Below are 16,662 nucleotides of genomic sequence, written 5' to 3'. Positions count from 1 at the left end.
TGATGCATCTATTCAAACATGCTCATAAAACGAGATCGTGTTGTGCGTCACAAACCTTTGTTGCGCTAACTTTCGGAAGGTGCAATGTGTTACAAGTGGTCACGCAGGGTAGTCTTCGCACCTGCTACGTATACATTTTTTCATTCTCAGTTGGGATACATGAACGAGTGTGACGTTAGTGTTGTGCGTACGTGTGGAGTTTACAAACTAGACGCATTTGTGTGAAGCATGAAAACAGATGGTTGCCGCTGTGTCACGTTGAATCTGTGTAACTGACGAGCTGAGACAAAGCCATTCCTTGAGCTGAGCATCGTCGTTCGTTGATTTGCGGCATAGGACTTGCTCTTTCCTATTAAACTCGCTGAAAACAGGACGTTCGCAGAGTGTTTCGACAACGTCTTAAAATTAAGCGCGAAAGTCTTGTAATTGTATAATTGGTTCACAGCAAAGGAATTTCGCAGCGCGCAAAATGAGGATGTCAGAAGAACAAGTTTCCGTGCCTTAAACTAGCTTAGCTTTACGCTGTCTTGGGGACAGATTACAGAGGTAAATATGGCGCACTTGGTACATTAGGGCTCCTCTGAATCGATCTTAGCCCGTCGTGCTGGCTGAGTGCATGGTCGGCTGCTGACCAGAGGTTCAAGTGTTCAATACCGCCGACAGTGATGGTATTTCGATCAAGGCGAAGTAATGGAGGCCCGTGTACTGTGCAATATCAGTGCACTCCGTAGAACATCAAGTGTTAGAAGCTATACGGATAACCACACCCCGTAATCAAACCAATCGTCTATCAACCTCTGTATAGCATTGCATGTACCAATGTCACTTAGGTCTCTCTTACTAAAGCTGAGTTCTGTCGGTGAAACTGAAGCAGCCCATCAAGCGCAGCGCTAGAATTTTGCATGGAGAAGGGGGGGGGGGTGAACCAATGGCAAGTCATGAGCTCTTCAGGAAGGAAGCCCTCCCCCCTTGCTCACCTTGGTGCCACCCGTGGGTAAATGTTTAAAGTGCGTGTTACACAAACGCCTACCTAAAACATGCATTCCATGTATACATACGTGTTCTGTGAAGCGCACTACTAAACAAAATATGCGTCCAGCCGAAAATTTTCGATATCGATCGCTTTTATGAGGGACTTACGAACTGAACGTCGAAACTCAACCACGTAAAATGATGTTCACGTGCTTCTACGAAGCTAACGAACAGCTGACTAATGCTACAACGATGAGCTAAGCTTAGGTGGAACATATCTGATAAGCTGTCCGTCATATCGAGCCTTACACTCCATGGGCAAACTGACGCAACATTCTCGAAATGCGAAGCAGTGAACCACAATTTGGATCCCCCGTATTTTTTTTCTTCACATTGCATCGGAAATCAGTACCGATTAATTTATATTTAAGGTCTGTTAGAACGTATACTTTCTGGTAAAAGAAGTAGTTTTTGGGAACCAGTCAACATACATTCTAGTGTTGTGATATCGGAGCTATAGGAACTAACTTCATGCGTTAACTGAGCAAAGTACATGCACATCTCTGTGAAGAGGGAAACACGAACAGACTACACCCAATAAACCGGAATCAAATGGACACTGCCGGTGGATCTTTTCTTTAATCTTGCTTGGCGTTTGCTCATTACGTTCCAAATGGAACGTCGTATCAATCTTTTACACCTATCATATGTACAGCTAGGTATTTTACTCTAAAATCATCGTAACTCGCTTTCGGTGGGGCGTTCGTGCTTTATACGTATACCTGCCATGCAATCTCGAGTTCATACATACCTATGAAAAACTTTAATATCTATACTATTCATAGAGGTATGCTCACTCACACAAAAACAAACAAAAAAGCCAAGGCACGGGGTTACAGTGATTAGCTAACTATAAACCACCGGCAAGTGAGGCAATTTCGCTCTGCGTAATTCAACGCCCGTCTGAACTTGGGCGTGCTAGTCGTAATATATTAACGTTCACGGGTTCCTACAACCCGTGGTTTCTACATTTTCGCAACGCGTAAACGCGCTTCTTAGCTATACTCAACTTTTGCCTCTCGTTCGGAAAACTATACGGGGGGTGATTAGCGAAGTGCAACCTTTTACCTGAGTGACGCAATGATAATTTGCTGTCAGTCAGTCTTTCTTTTTTTGTTTTGTCTTCATCGTTCGTTCACAGGGAAGCAAGTCGCTAGTTACCTATATATGCATTGCTATCTCATATCTTATAAGCGAGCGCCTCTCTCTGCACTGTATAATCAAACGTATCAGATTAGCCTGAAAACTCATCGGCATAGAATGATGAAAAAATAATTGTTGAAATAAGTTCTCAAACTTTGTTTCATTCATGATCATCTGTACTGCATCGAAGAGAAGGCAACATGAGCGCTTCAAAGTACTAGTGTGAAGGGATCGCATTTTCTTTCTATACAGATTTTGTGAAGCACTCGTCTAACTAAATACCCTTTCTCGACAATCACCTCATTTCATTGCTGCAAAAAAAGCAGCCATAAACGCAGATAACCAACTTGCAGAGCAATTACCGAGCAAAACTGCATACGTAACTATCTTCGTCAGAAACATCGACTAAACCCCGACTTTCATCTCAGCTGTACGAGCTGCATGTCGCAAGCATGCGATGCCTGCCTATTTCAACACTGCCATCGGCAGGTAATGCAGTTGCACACATACCCGAGTGCATCGTCTCGCCTTTCTGGTCGAGCATATACGCTTTGCTAATAGTCTGATGTAACTGATCGCCAGTGATACTCGTTGCCACACATACTGCAGCAACGGCAGTGGCCTATATGTATGTTGACTTCATGTGTTTTCTGTATCGTCTATCGTAGGGAGCTGCATTGGCATTTCTGGCGTAATTTACGTTTCCTTAGTGTTCGGGCTCTTTCGGGTGACGAGAGGGGTTCAAGGAGGAAAAACATACATACATACACTAACGTGTTGCACACGTATACACGGCTGGTCAAAAGTTCTCTGGCCTCGATCCCATGTATTCTTATGACAGCGCGGCCTGGAAACTTTTGACCCCCTCTGCACGTCTCTGGTATGCTTGTCTGTTTCGATGATAGAGTTGTTACGGTGCGTGGCTGTTAACCAGAAAGTCACGGGTTTGATCCCAGCTGTGCTGGTCGCATTTTGATGGAGGCCAAATGCTTATCGGCCCACGTGTATACTGTGCGATGTGAATGCACCTGAAAGAACAACAGATGGGCCTACTTCCCGGATCCACCCTTTGCGTTGCTCCATGATAATCTTATCGTAATATTGACACGTAAAACTGGAGATATTCTTTTTCTTAATGTTGACACGAAGTGTCACTACCAGAAAAACAAGGGAAGCGCGAGTAGAGAAGGAAGACGACGTTGCTTCTACTGCGATCCCGCCGAGTAGGTACCAGCCATGGCTGCGGAATGATCATCATCATCATACAGTGATATCGGACTCAGGGCCCATTAAAAACCCTCTTAAGTTACCTTTCCTTGTGTAACAATTTGGTCGAGGTGTTGTTTTTCCTGCTAGTGACACTTCGTATCAATATATTTGACACTTGCTCACAGATCGACGTAATTCCCTCATGAACTTCATACTACGTATTCAGATCATCTTCTAGATAAAAAAAAAAAGACGAATCAAGCCACGCAAGGCTCCGAGCAACAACTAAACTAAATGATTCTAAATACAAACCTGATTGTTTCTATATAGGTTGTTGCTAGATTTTAGATCGTTTTTTTTCTACGTTTATTCCCAGCTCGGAGACGTTCGAGTTAAACCACAGGCGTTCACAGATACGACATGGTTGTCCCGATTCCACAGGCAGTAACTCGCGCGGAAGCCAAGTGTTCACACCTCTCTAGATCCTCGGGCGCGTCGTCATTGGCGTACTGGTCTTTCATCGCTTCGATGTATTCCCGCGGCCGCCGTTGCCTTTCCCGTCGTTCCCCGTAGTATTTTCTCGTTGTGCGTACTCGGGCTCTTCAGCTGGCCGCCTTTGCTTCGTGACCGTATTGTTGGGCTGGCTGTGGCCCTGTTCACCTTTAGTGGAACAGTAGGTATAGTAGAAAGATTTACGCAATTTCTGTAGCACATTCCTGCTTATGATGACGATTGTTTTCTGGCAGGCCACGCAGAGGTGCATGCCCGTTAAGATAATAGTTTTCTGCCATCGACTCGCACGAATGGCTGAACAGCTTCGCAATTGAAATAGTAAAGCGCAGCCACAGTATATCCTGCAGTAATGGACTTAAACAAGGAAACAAAGTGACATCGCTATACAGTTCGAAAGAAATAAGTGACGGAAGAGTGGAAACAATACTCGTTGGTTCAGATCTTTCACCAACAGGAGCTGATCTCGTGAAGTGTCGGTCATGACGCCATTAGAACCGTCTCAATGCTTAGGCACTAAACGTATACGGTCTTCCTGCCAGTGGCGAATTCAGAGCGGGGGGCGGTAAGGATGATCGCCCCCCCCCCCCCGAAATTCTCTGTCAGCATCCCCCCCTTTAGTTTAGTCCGCCTCCTTTTACCAATTATTACAAATGAGTGAAACCACTGTGAACACACATGAACGGTATTTGTGCTACGAAGGCGTTTTTCACCTAGTAAAAACAAGTCATGACCATGCCCCCTTCCCCTAAAATGAGTGGCTCGATCCGCCCCTGGTTCCTGCAAGAAACACACGTTTTCTCCCCACGATGTTGGCCACGCCGATGCCTGGCGAACACCGCTTGTATGTGTTTTTAAAATCGACTTAAGGTCCAGTAAGTACCTTACGGGAGCGTAAGAATCTTATGCGAGATTCTATTGTGCTGCTTTTTTTTAAATGCAGAAATGATTAAAACTACGCGGAGTGGCCTTAGCTCGCGACATCTACATTTCGTATAAGCTCGTGCATATTCTATAACTGGCGCCGATTTGAAACCACAAGATCGTTTTGCGCTCCACTACACAGTGGGATAATATTGTCGCTGTTGTAGGCTTGTATCATTCGATCGTTTTTGCATTGTTCGAAATGGACCCAATTACTTCAATATTATTAATAATAAGAAGAATATTACTATTACGAAAAAGAGGTTACTACCGCCTGTTTGTGAACGATGTGTGAAATGCTTACATGTTCGTTCCCGAATTCTGCAATTTGATTATGTGATAAAATATTACATAATCGTAAATGGAAGACGCTTAAATGCCCCGCTGAAATGCTCGATGTACTTAAATAAAAAATAAAAGAAGCGGGAACGTATATTGTAAGCGCAGCCACGTATATATTCGCAGACATAATTGCAGCTCCCGTAAGTCTATGATTCTACGAGTGCTCGCTACTCCCAAAATAACTTCCCTAAACAATGAAACTAAGTCTTTTGGTAAAGTGGACTTCCAGTTCTAAAATTTACCCTCTTTTATAACCCGGCTCACTCATAAATTAATGCAGTAATATAACGACATTTATAATGAGAACGACTGCATTGCCATATTTTCCGTCACGTTATGTTGGGATGAAGCTCTGCGACTGTAACACTTGTAAGTGGACGGCAAAAATGATACGTGGCGCTGGAAAAAGCACTGCCGTAAGGAGCTGGTGTCGCCCCCTAGGTATTGGTAGATGGCGCCATGGGAGCACTTATTGAACTCCTTTTTAGAACACACTGAAAAGCAGCACTATTGTGTTGCCCGTATTCACTAAGGTCTCCGAACGCAATTTTGACCCCGGCTGGCAGAAAATACGGCACCAGAGTGAACTTGTGAGATTCCTCTGGTGAAACATTTGCTCAGGCGTGATTTTTTAACTCGAACGTCGTTTATGATACCAACTTCAGTGCATTTTAGGAGTAACTCCTACTCATTTGTGTCCAGAAAATGAGCTCACAATTCTCCCACGATTTTGACCATCATGCTTCGGCGAACTCACTCTCGACACTCGGACTCACTCAGATTAGGGTCAAGCCGTTAGTCTAAATCTGAGCGAGTCCGGTTGAGTAATATTTTCGTGAGTCAGAGTCAGAGTATGTACGGTTCAAGAAAATTTTAGTGAGTGTGAGTTCGAGTGACTTTGACTCAGGAAAATTTTGGTAACTGTGAGTCCGAGTGAGCTGCACTTTCTTTTGCTGACTTAAGGTGGCCATACACCAATAATATCGAGCTACATTAATTTTGATTAGATCGCACTTCCACTTACCGTCTCCGAACAATCTGAAGAAAGGATTCTGGATCAGGACTACTCTACTAAGCTTTTCACTTCGGCGCTCCTTTCTGACGACTATCATGGACCGATCATGGACCGAGTGGGACGTCGTACACCTCTTGTCGAAAGCGCTCCATTTCGTTCGAAACTGCATGGTCCTTGTAGAAGTGGTGCGAGTTGTTCTTGTTCGCACCACTTGAATGAGTGGGTGAAGTGTGGTGCTCGGAAGCTACAAACAAAATAGAATTTGAATTCACGCTCCACAACTTGGTTGTTTCGAAAATGTGATTTTAACACACATCAAGACACGATGCCACTAATAACGACCCTAAAAGCCTGGTTAACGCATTCGTGGACAGCAACCGCGGTTGCGTTTCAACAATTATTTTCGAGGCTGTTCGTCAGCCGTATATATACGTGAATGCTTCCAGATGCATTATGTTATATCGTACTTTAGCTGGGAAGCCATCCTCTGTCGAGCGTTTCATGTCCGGGATCCGTGGTAAGGCTTGCAGGCGTCATAAAAGAATATGCGCCACAGGCATTAGGTAAACCTTACGACCCGCCCCTTGTCCACTGAAAATGAGGCATACAGTTCGCCCAACAAATGGCATGCTCCTTACCACAGCCACGCCGCTGTCACGGGATACTTCGTTGTTATAAAAGGTGGTGACTATACCACCACCCCAAAGCTAAACAGTGTTTAACTTCAATAAACAGCAGCGATACCACATGTCGAAGCATCTTAAGCGGAAACGTTTTTGCAAACATGTGGATGTTATGGTCAAGATGCAACAAAACCAGAGTCCTTCAATCTCTGAGAAAACTATACATACCTCCTCAAAGGTTTACAAAGAGTGTTTAAGAAAGAACAGTGATACAACATATCTGAAGGACTTGCAAAACATATAAATGTGTTAGCCTGACGAAAGAAACCCCACTAGCTTCTCTGTTTCGTCGGTGTCCGCGAAACGAAGCTGTTTTTTTAACTTGTTGCCTTTAACACGTAGGAAGAGCTGCTTTAAGCGCGATCACATGGGCCAACAGCAGTATCTTTCTTTTATTTCTGTAGTACATCAGCGAGACAGTGGTGCTCAAATCTTCATGAATTCGACTGCGCGTACGGGCACAAAATCTATAATGTCTCCTTTGTGGTCTTTTACAAGCCTGAGGTATAGTTTGTGCTTTCTTCACTACGTTTGTTCCTTCGAAGTTATGTTCGTTATATTAATGATATGCCTACTGGAATCATTAATCTTGAGCTCTGTCTCTCTTTTGACGTGTCGCAGATGGGGCCAACCTCCCGCCCAACTGCATCCTGTGTGCCTGGTGCCAGAAGGTGGGCATGAAACTGTTCACTCTCAGGACGACGACCGGCAGCAAAGCGTTCTGCTCCGAGTTGTGCTTCACGCAGTGCCGGCGCGCCTCGTTCAAGAAGAACAAAGTGTGCGACTGGTGCAAGCACGTCCGACACACGGTCAACTACGTCGATTTCCAGGACGGCGAGCAGCAGCTCCAGTTTTGCAGTGACAAGTGCCTCAACCAGTACAAGATGAACATCTTCTGCCGCGAGACGCAGGCGCACCTTCAGATGCACCCTCACCTACAGGACGCCGCCGCGGCCTGCAAAGTTGCCTCGGGCCTCATCACACCTGACCTCTGGCTGCGCGACTGCAAGAGCAGCCAGCAGTCTGGAGCCAGCAATGGGCACGATGGGTCGTCGGAAAGAGAGGATGACCACAAGAGTCCGCCGCCTCCACCGCACGTGCTTCCCGCGCTACCCCCACCGCCACCGTCGTCTTCTGCGTTACCCCCTTTGAGGCAGTCACAGCCGTCGCCAGACTCCGGGGCCAGCGGGGACCCCGTCAACCTTTCTCAAAAACCAACGCACACCAAGCCGTCCTCCTCCAAGAGACGTCGCTCCTTGAGGTCTGCACGATCCTCGCCCGCTAGCAGTTCTCAGGACGGGGGAATCGGAGGGGTTGTACCGACCTCCGTTCACAACCACCAGGCGCACACCGCGCGGTCGCCCACCAGGGCCACCAGCACAACCCCGCTGAGCAGTCCCGGCGCCTCGGGAGGCTCGACGCACCAACTTAATGGTCATCACCCCGCTCCGCCGCCACCACAGCACTGTCCGGGCAGCCCGCCTCCACTAACGCCCGTGATTCCGCCGCTTACGATGGCCTGCAGACCCGGGTCAGCACTGCCGGACCATGGCGGAAGGCCTTTTCTCGGTCCTCCGCATCCAGCGTTCCATATGTTTTCTCCAGTACCGCCGCCGCCACACTTGCGGATGCACCACAACAGTGCCGCTGCGGCCGCTGCCGCCGCCGCCGCCGCCGCTGCTGCGGCAGCTGCAGCTCCATCTTCCGCAGTACCGCGCATGCGCGGCTTCCTACCTCCTCCGCCTCACTCCGTCGCGGCGCCTCCAGCACCGGCACCTCCAGCTGGAGTTGTTCCACCCATGGCCCTGCCCCGTCCAGCTCCACTTGCCCCGCCGGCAGCACCGACTCCCCTGCTCCCTCCTCCCACCGTCATGGTGCCGTACCCCATATTCTTGCCCATCCCGATCCCTATTCCAATACCCATACCACTGCCCCTCAAGTCTTTCGCGACGTCTTCTACCGCACCGCAGCCTCCTCCGGCGTCGACCCCTTCTTCGACGCCACCACCGCCGCCTCCACCACTACCGCCGCCCGCGAGGGACCATCGCCATCGTCGTCGCCACCACCACCACTCTGGTGGCAAGAAACGGTCGTCGTCCCAACACCGACACCGCCGGCACGAGAGGCGGCGGCAGCAGCAAAAGCTGACGCCCGAGCACGACGACATGCGGGACTCCGTGGACACGGAGGATGAAGGGAGCCCCGGTTCCAAGTCGTCACAATCGAGCAGGGTGGCGTCCCGTCACGGCTCTGGCGCACTTCAGCTTAAGATCGTCAGGAGCCCTGCTGTCCCGGAGCCGGAGAAGAAGAGACGTCCAGACGAAGAGGTCGAATCCGCCGCCAGTAGGGACGCTAAGAGAATGTGCCCGTGAAATATGAAAGAATCGTGATGCTTGGTGCAGGTCGCTTGGCTCAAGCATGTCTGTGATGCGCACGTATCAGTTCCTTCAATCTCCACAGAACCGGATACCGACAGCGCGAATGCAAGACATAGTCCAAAGGGCTCGCACGATTGAACTTTGTTTAACAAAAGTGAAACTGACTGTTTGGTGTGACATATGGTGGAATTCAAGCCTCGCTATCCGGTGCACGTGTGAGTGCCTCTATGCGTGTTTAGCACAACCGGCTGCTGCAATCCTTTCGGCAAACGGCGTCACCTGGTGCGTCGGTTCTCGTGGTGCATCGCACAGTCACAGGGCGGACACACAAGATTGCTATACTTTAGCATAAACTCGTTGTTGTGCCGTGCTTGCCATCCTTGGACAACTCTCTATACATCGCTGCATGTACAGAAAAAGTGTTACAATTGTTTGTAGCCTATCCGGTGTCGAGATCTTTATGCTACAGATTGATTGTTGGGCGCGCTTGTTTATTAGTATTAATAATATTATTATTGCTATATGTATACACGTGTCACTTGCTCTGCAGTCACCATAAAAAAAGGTTAGTCGCGTATGGAGAAAAGCGTGGTTGTTTGACGACTCGATGCTTGCGAGTGAAGAAAAACGAAGGAAAGTGATCTCTACAACATGGTGCTTGCTGTTGCATGTGCGAAGGACATTCTTACTGCCGAAAACCGCATGCATTATAAATGTCACTTGTGTTAGAAGTCCCGTATATTCGGATGGTTTTGCTGTGCATGATGAGCGAACAAAAAGACCAATGAATACTAAATAGATTTTTTTTTTGTTTGTTGAATCTCAGTGCTATCTTTTAAACTTTTATTCAAGAAAGCGCCAGGCTTTTGCGTGAAGCACAAACGTTTTACTTTTACACTTCTTCCTTGCACATATTCTTCTACTCTTCTGTCAATGTCTTACGTGCCTGCTTGAAAACAGTGCGACAAACGGTGATCTGTTCGGAAGTGAGGGTCATTTGTTCATTCGAAAGACAGTACCTTATTCGCGCCTTATGTTGCATTGCATGAAACACAAAGTATAATAGCGTCCGTCACGTCTTATTGAATGCGGTACAATTTACGTCCTTGGAAACATTGTAAAGGGGAGGGGGGGTCAACTGTGACGGCAAATTAGTTGTGAGACGGCAGACCAGTTGCGTCATGCAAGTACTTGAATCGTTGAATCGATGATTCCTTGCGAGATACTATCCGGTGAACAGGCTGGCCTGCCGCCACTTGTAAGCGGGTGAGTACAATGTCCCGGAGTGGTAATCTGGAAATTGTCGAATTCCGCCATGTTGTGAATTCTGCGATTGGTAAACTCCGATTGGCCCAGGGGGCTACACGGTCCCCTTTGATTGAACTAAAATGTAAGAGGCGCCATTGCGAGATATGACATTTTTTTGCGAAATTTTACGATGTCTGAAACCACTCCTTTTCACGAGAATGGCAAACCGTCCCCTACCCTCACACCCACAAGATTTATTTGCATTATTTCTTTTCTTGTCCTCCTGCACGCATACTGCTGCACGTAACCGGCTGCACGTAACCGTTCAGCCGGCAAAAATTGATAACAGTAATACCGGTCACTAGGCGCTAATGCCAAGAAAAAAGGCCGATCAATTGAAGACAGTCCCCCCGTTGTATTACCAGAGTTGCGTAAAAAATTGACCCCCCCCCTCCCCCAGAAAACTTACCCTCGTTGTCTGCGTGTGTTTCAAGACGAGCGGGGTGTTTTGTCACCAAAAGCAAGCCTGGTGTATGCATTGTACGAGTCATAACGCACTACCTGACTGCGCTGAAATGCGTGGTGATATTATCCTACTTGCACACATCGTAACACCTTTTTTGTTGTTCCTCGTCTGCGCCCAGCCAATCATCGCAGTGTTCTTCGTGAGTGCCATGAATTCTTAATCATGATTGGGCAGTGGTGGGCTCAGGGAATGCGCCAATCACTATACTGTACTGCACAGCTGTACGCTCAATGTGAGTGGAAGCACGCTAAGTTCTGCGAAAGCTCTACTTATTGCAATGTGCACAATCTTTTAACAAGTTATTCTTTCAGTGTCATTTCGTGGAGCTCGCGTGCGCAATCATTTAATCTCGGTTCAATGAGAATATTTTTTTATCATGAATAATCTTCCTAAAGTTGGATTTGAACAGACAGAAAGAACGTGCCATTTTGACTACGTGCTTTGCGAAATCAGGAAAAAAAATGTTAACCTTAAGGACCGTAAAGATTCCCGCAGTATACCATTGGCAAATCTTGCAAACTGTATCGTTGTGTCCAGAGCGGTGTAGAGCAGCATACATTCGCAATGTGGCATGCGCTTTTTTTAGCTTCCTTTTCTGAGACCGGCACTTTTTCTTGTGACCACCGCTGCCGGTTCATTGCAAGCAGATCTTATTTGGTTTTGTACTTGTGCCATCGGTGCTGACACTGGAACCCTGATTATATATAAAGTTTGTTCAAAGACGCATTCAGAGTTTATTTGTCTCTGCCTCATCATACTTCACATTTTATTTTGCTTTTTACTTGCGGTCGGCAGACACGAAAGTCGTTTCCCGAGCAATAACTACCTTAGCAGGTCGGCTTCACGTGCAATCCCGGACTTTCCTGCTATAGATGTATGAGCATTCGAGTGACGACCTACTCGCTGGACTGAATTAGTAACATGCTCTAGTACAAATATTTCCAGTTCGATCCCCGTTCGCAGCTGCCTTCTCATTCGATGATGGAAATGGTAGCAAAACATATCGAAATCGCGTCAGGGAACTTTCGGTAAAAAATAATAATAACGAGGCCTCCGTTATGCCCCATAGCCCACTGGCAAGCTTAAGGACGTGCGCACCTTTAGGTTAGATTAAACCGCCTATCAATTTTAACCAATTGCGCTTGGCTTGTGCTGCATGGAACGAACCCTCAACGTCGTCATACGAGGGATTTGCACTAAATGACCATTCTGCTCAACAGTTTTTCCCTCCTTTTAATCACGCAGTAAGCGTGCAACACCAATATTACGGCATACTGACCCGAGGATTAGGCTGGTTATCACCAAGACAGTGGCTACGGTGGTCGGCTACTTATCCGGAAGTCACGGCTCCGATTTCCGTCCGGGAATTTTGGTGGAGGCACAGTGCTAAAAGCCCGTCACTGCACGATGTCAGAGCACGTTAAAGTACACCAGCTGTTCTTAAAACTTTCGGCGTGTCTCAATCATATGGCCGTTTCGCCCCTTCACATCCCGCCAACCATTATAATTGCACGCTAGGTAAGCACTTGGACTATTCACCTATGTTCCACCGTACACGCTTTGCACAGGCTCACTAATTAAAGATGACGGCGTTTCGACATTGAAACTAATCCTACCGAATGCGTTCACGCTGCGAGTGGTAACGCATTGCGGAATCGCGGAATGGTAACGCATTGCGGTACGAGCGATGGCCGTTGGCATCACGATGACGCAGTCATATAGTCGAGCATATATCCAACCTTGCGCACATGGACCGCTCATATCTTCACGCCGGATCGCCTAATCTTTTCGCTTCTCGACGCCACCCCGCGGGCAACGAACGCTGCTCGCGGCGAAGGCAGCTACTGAAGGCATGCGTGGGGCCACCAGAAGAAATATTTGACGTATTGTAAACGTAGCAGTGTAACACACCCAGTTCGATCATTTCAAGAGAAGAGACATTGTTAGACATTGGTTTGGGACGTCCGCAAAGTCAAGTGACTCTTGTGTCGTAGACAAGCTCGTCTCACGGGGTGCCAGATGTCACCGGCGTAATGACAAGCACGAGTACACAGGTAAGCTTCCAATATGGGCGATCACATTACTCTAGAACAATGAGTTTGACATCGTACAAAACGCTAACTCTGAGTACGCTGTGAGCCAGTGAAATCGTCCTCTCTATGGTTAATGCCGGCGAGTCCAAGTCGCTGTATTAGCGATCGTCAGCTTGCTGCTGCATCAAGATTAGATTCAACATGTATACACTGGTACGCGGCCTTCTTGAGAAAGACTGCATCATACAGAAACAAGCGTGAAGTATAGTGCTGCACGTTGCAAATATCGTGACGAATTGGCGTCGGTAGTCTATACTGGACAGTGGAAAGTGCAGTTGGTTGTTGCCTGTTGTTAGCACATCCTTCATTTGTATACGTAAACTTAGAGGTAAAGCTGTTTACATCAAGACTCATCGGTCCAAAGGCCGGACACAAGCGCCGCCATTGTTACATATGTGGTGGAATATGTTCCAATTAGCAAGTAGCCGCCGCCAACGTCTAGGTGCTATGGTGGCGGTCTTCTTAATTTCGTATATACCAAGTTTCGCAGAGGAGGCGTAGAAACGCGTCAATTGTCGTTGGAGTTCGTTTAGTAACGTGACTGTAGACCTTTCCATCCATGCCTGCTGCGTACGCAATAATAATTTACCATCCCGAAACCACGACATGATTATGAGGAAAGCTGCATTGAATCGTTCTGGGGATTTTAACCACCTGGGGTTCTTTAACGTGCACCTGAATCTACGTACTCTTTTCTTCATGCATTTCGGTTTCATTAAAATGCGGCCGCCGCTGCTTGGATTCGATACCGCGACCACCATAGCTACTACTACACCATAACTACAAGACCGGAAGTCGGCCACCATAACCACTAGACCATCGTGGCGATTTGGTCGCGTACGTCATGAAACCTACATTTGGAGGATTTGGGGACATTTGAAATCTGCACGTGTGACATTTCTCGGCACCCCCAACGACATCGTGTCATAGCTGAATGGAAAGTGGGCGAAAAGACCATACATGACGAAAAAAGCTAGTTATCAAAAAAATAATACTCCCCCTTATATGCAGCAGGGACTCACTGGATGGTGAAAATTGTAGTCGTGATCACACTTCAAAACGTGTGTCTTCCCAGGACAACAGAACACAGCGCATTGGAAGGGCAAGGGGCCCCATTGTCAGATATCGCTAAGTCTGCAAAGCCATGTGGTTTGTACAGCGACACTAATTTTACCAGAATGTTTCAGTGGGCATCTGTGGTACAGAACCGGGAGTAATTTTTTATAACCTGCCTTTTCGCCAGTTGTCGTTTTTTCTCTCGTCTATGTCACATTCAGTTATAGCAGGATGCCGGAGGGCACCGAGAGATGCCACCACTTGTCCCCAAATCTTGGTCATGGTCACGCGTAGCGCATAACACGGGCCGTTGTGTGTGGACATACCTCCCAGGTGATTCACATTCTGTACGAACTCAAAAGCAGAGTGAATGGACGAGGGAACCGTGAGGCATTTTACAGGGGTTGAACAAGAGATATACTTGCCATATTTAGCGGCATTTGTGAGGCTAAGCACTGGTATAACGAAAATTTCCAACAAACCTGAGCCCACTCGGTACAGACCGTACATAAACGTATTACATCAATAGTTGCCTATAGCATCAGTTTGGTGGTCGTGCCGTCTACTAGGTGCAGTGTTGATATCCGCTTCATAAAAAAATGTAATTGTGCTCGAGCCTATGACTCAGAAATTCATAGTCTTAACTGCTGGTCCCACAGGTATACGTTAACGAATGCTGCTTACACTTGTAAGCATTGTTATTTCGAGTGCTGACGTTACATCAGACTTGTGCTCTTCAGCGTAGCTAGTGTGCCTGGTGAGCCCCTGATATGCACGAAATTGAATTTACAAAAATACGCCCATCCGTTTAGTAAAACTTGGCTCAAGGCAAAAAAAGAAAAATGCGGAGTGCGCGGCTACACTGTAAAAAAAAAGATCCACTAAAAAGGGCGACTTTTTGTCCCGCATCAGTAATCGTCATCAGGTTTGCCTGTGCTTTCTTTCTCGAAATCTCGGCACTGCGCCACATTAATTCCCATCAATGCCATGCCACGCTGATAACGCACATGTCCTTCGTGACCCGAAAGTGCCTTATAAGTGTGGCAGTTTGGGCTAGTTCGTATTACATGACGATAGTTATAGCGCGAGAACAGAACGACGACGAAGAGAAAAGGACACGAGCGCTCGTGTCCTTGTCTCCTTGTCGTTGTTCTGTTCTCGCGCTATAACTATCGCCTGAAAGTGCCGGGCGTGTGGTGATAATGCAAGGAGAGGAATGCAGGACAGTTGACGATTATTGTTGTGGGACGAAAATACATTATCTTTACTCAGTTATTTCTTATACTGACCGGCCGGTTATCATGTAATTGATTCCCGCAATAACATGCGTGGTATCTGACAGACTTATCATACGCCTGGTAGTGCGAACAAAAATTATCATCACAATTGACCGATACGCCATCGCTTAGTCCTCATACTCATCTACTCAGCTCCAGCGTGAGATGCAATAACTGCGATGAGAGAGAGAGACGTTTACGTGACTAAAATCACGTAATAACTAGTCATGACACTAAAATCAATGTAACATTACGTAACAACTAGACACGTTGCTAGACACGTTGTCCAGCGTGAGAGGCAATAACTGCGATGAAAGAGAGACGTTTACGTAACTAAAATCACGTAATAACTAGTCATGGCACTAAAATCAATGTAACATTACGTAACAACTATACACGTTGTTATACGCATCATTGCGGAACTGCTGGTCGTGTTGCATATTTCAGCCATGAACACAAGTAAAGCAAGTCACGTGACTGAAACAGGTAACGTAACAGCTGTAGTCACGTGACATTTGCTCGGCAAAACTGCGTAACGTAGGCCACGTGACTGAAATCACATCATCTAACCGCTGATCACGTGACATGCTTCCGCATAAAGCCCGTGGCTAGTCACATGACTACAATCACGTAGCGCACGTAACATTTAGTCACGTGGCATTTTCCCGTCATAAACTACGGAACCACTGGTCGTGTGACTGAAACACGTAACATGACGTAACAGCTATAGTCACGGGACGTTTGCCCGCCAAAACCTCTTATCCCCTGGTCCCATGACTAAAACCACGTAACATCTGCTGACGTGGCTAAAATCAAGTAAACCCCACCACGGTGGTCTAGTGGCTAAGGTACTCGGCTGCTGAACCGCAGGTCGCGGGATCAAATCCCGGCTGTGGCGGCTGCATTTCCGATGGAGGCGGAAATGTTGTAGGCCCGTGTACTCAGATTTGGGTGCGCGTTAAAGAACTCCAGGTGGTCAAAATTTTCGGAGCCCTCCACTACGGCGTCTCTCATAATCATATAGTGGTTTTGGGACGTGAAACCCGAGAAATCAATCAATTAAAATCAAGTAACACGAAGTAGCAGCGAATCACGTGTGCGACTAAATCACGTAAAATCGGTAACATCTTGTCACGTGGGTGACTAAAAATAACTAATGTTAACGTAACGTCCCGTAATAGCTGGTCACGTACGTTACTGGTGTTGCTAGTGCAGACTGCGCACCG

The 16,662-nt window shown here is 47.1% G+C and overlaps 2 protein-coding genes across 3 annotated transcripts in view; both read left to right on the top strand.

Moving 5' to 3' along the window:
- Sobp (Sine oculis-binding protein) overlaps positions 1 to 11,736 on the top strand; it is a 140,850-nt gene extending 129,114 nt beyond the window's left edge. For both annotated transcript variants that reach the window (XM_037425386.2, XM_075895600.1), the window contains one exon: positions 7,480 to 11,736. In XM_037425386.2, coding sequence (XP_037281283.2) covers positions 7,480 to 9,230 — 1,751 coding nt within the window. In that variant the 3' untranslated portion in view covers positions 9,231 to 11,736. The remainder of the gene's footprint in view (positions 1 to 7,479) is intronic.
- A 1,194-nt stretch (positions 11,737 to 12,930) lies between these two features.
- LOC119173831 (alpha-taxilin) overlaps positions 12,931 to 16,662 on the top strand; it is a 124,351-nt gene continuing 120,619 nt past the window's right edge. Inside the window, exon 1 of the mRNA XM_075895599.1 lies at positions 12,931 to 13,064. Coding sequence (XP_075751714.1) covers positions 13,044 to 13,064 — 21 coding nt within the window. The 5' untranslated portion in view covers positions 12,931 to 13,043. The remainder of the gene's footprint in view (positions 13,065 to 16,662) is intronic.

Source organism: Rhipicephalus microplus, chromosome 5 (assembly GCF_043290135.1).
Source record: "Rhipicephalus microplus isolate Deutch F79 chromosome 5, USDA_Rmic, whole genome shotgun sequence".
Lineage (NCBI taxonomy): Eukaryota > Metazoa > Arthropoda > Arachnida > Ixodida > Ixodidae > Rhipicephalus > Rhipicephalus microplus.
Note: the sequence above shows the minus strand (reverse complement) of the source record. Positions and strands in the feature narration are given on the sequence as shown.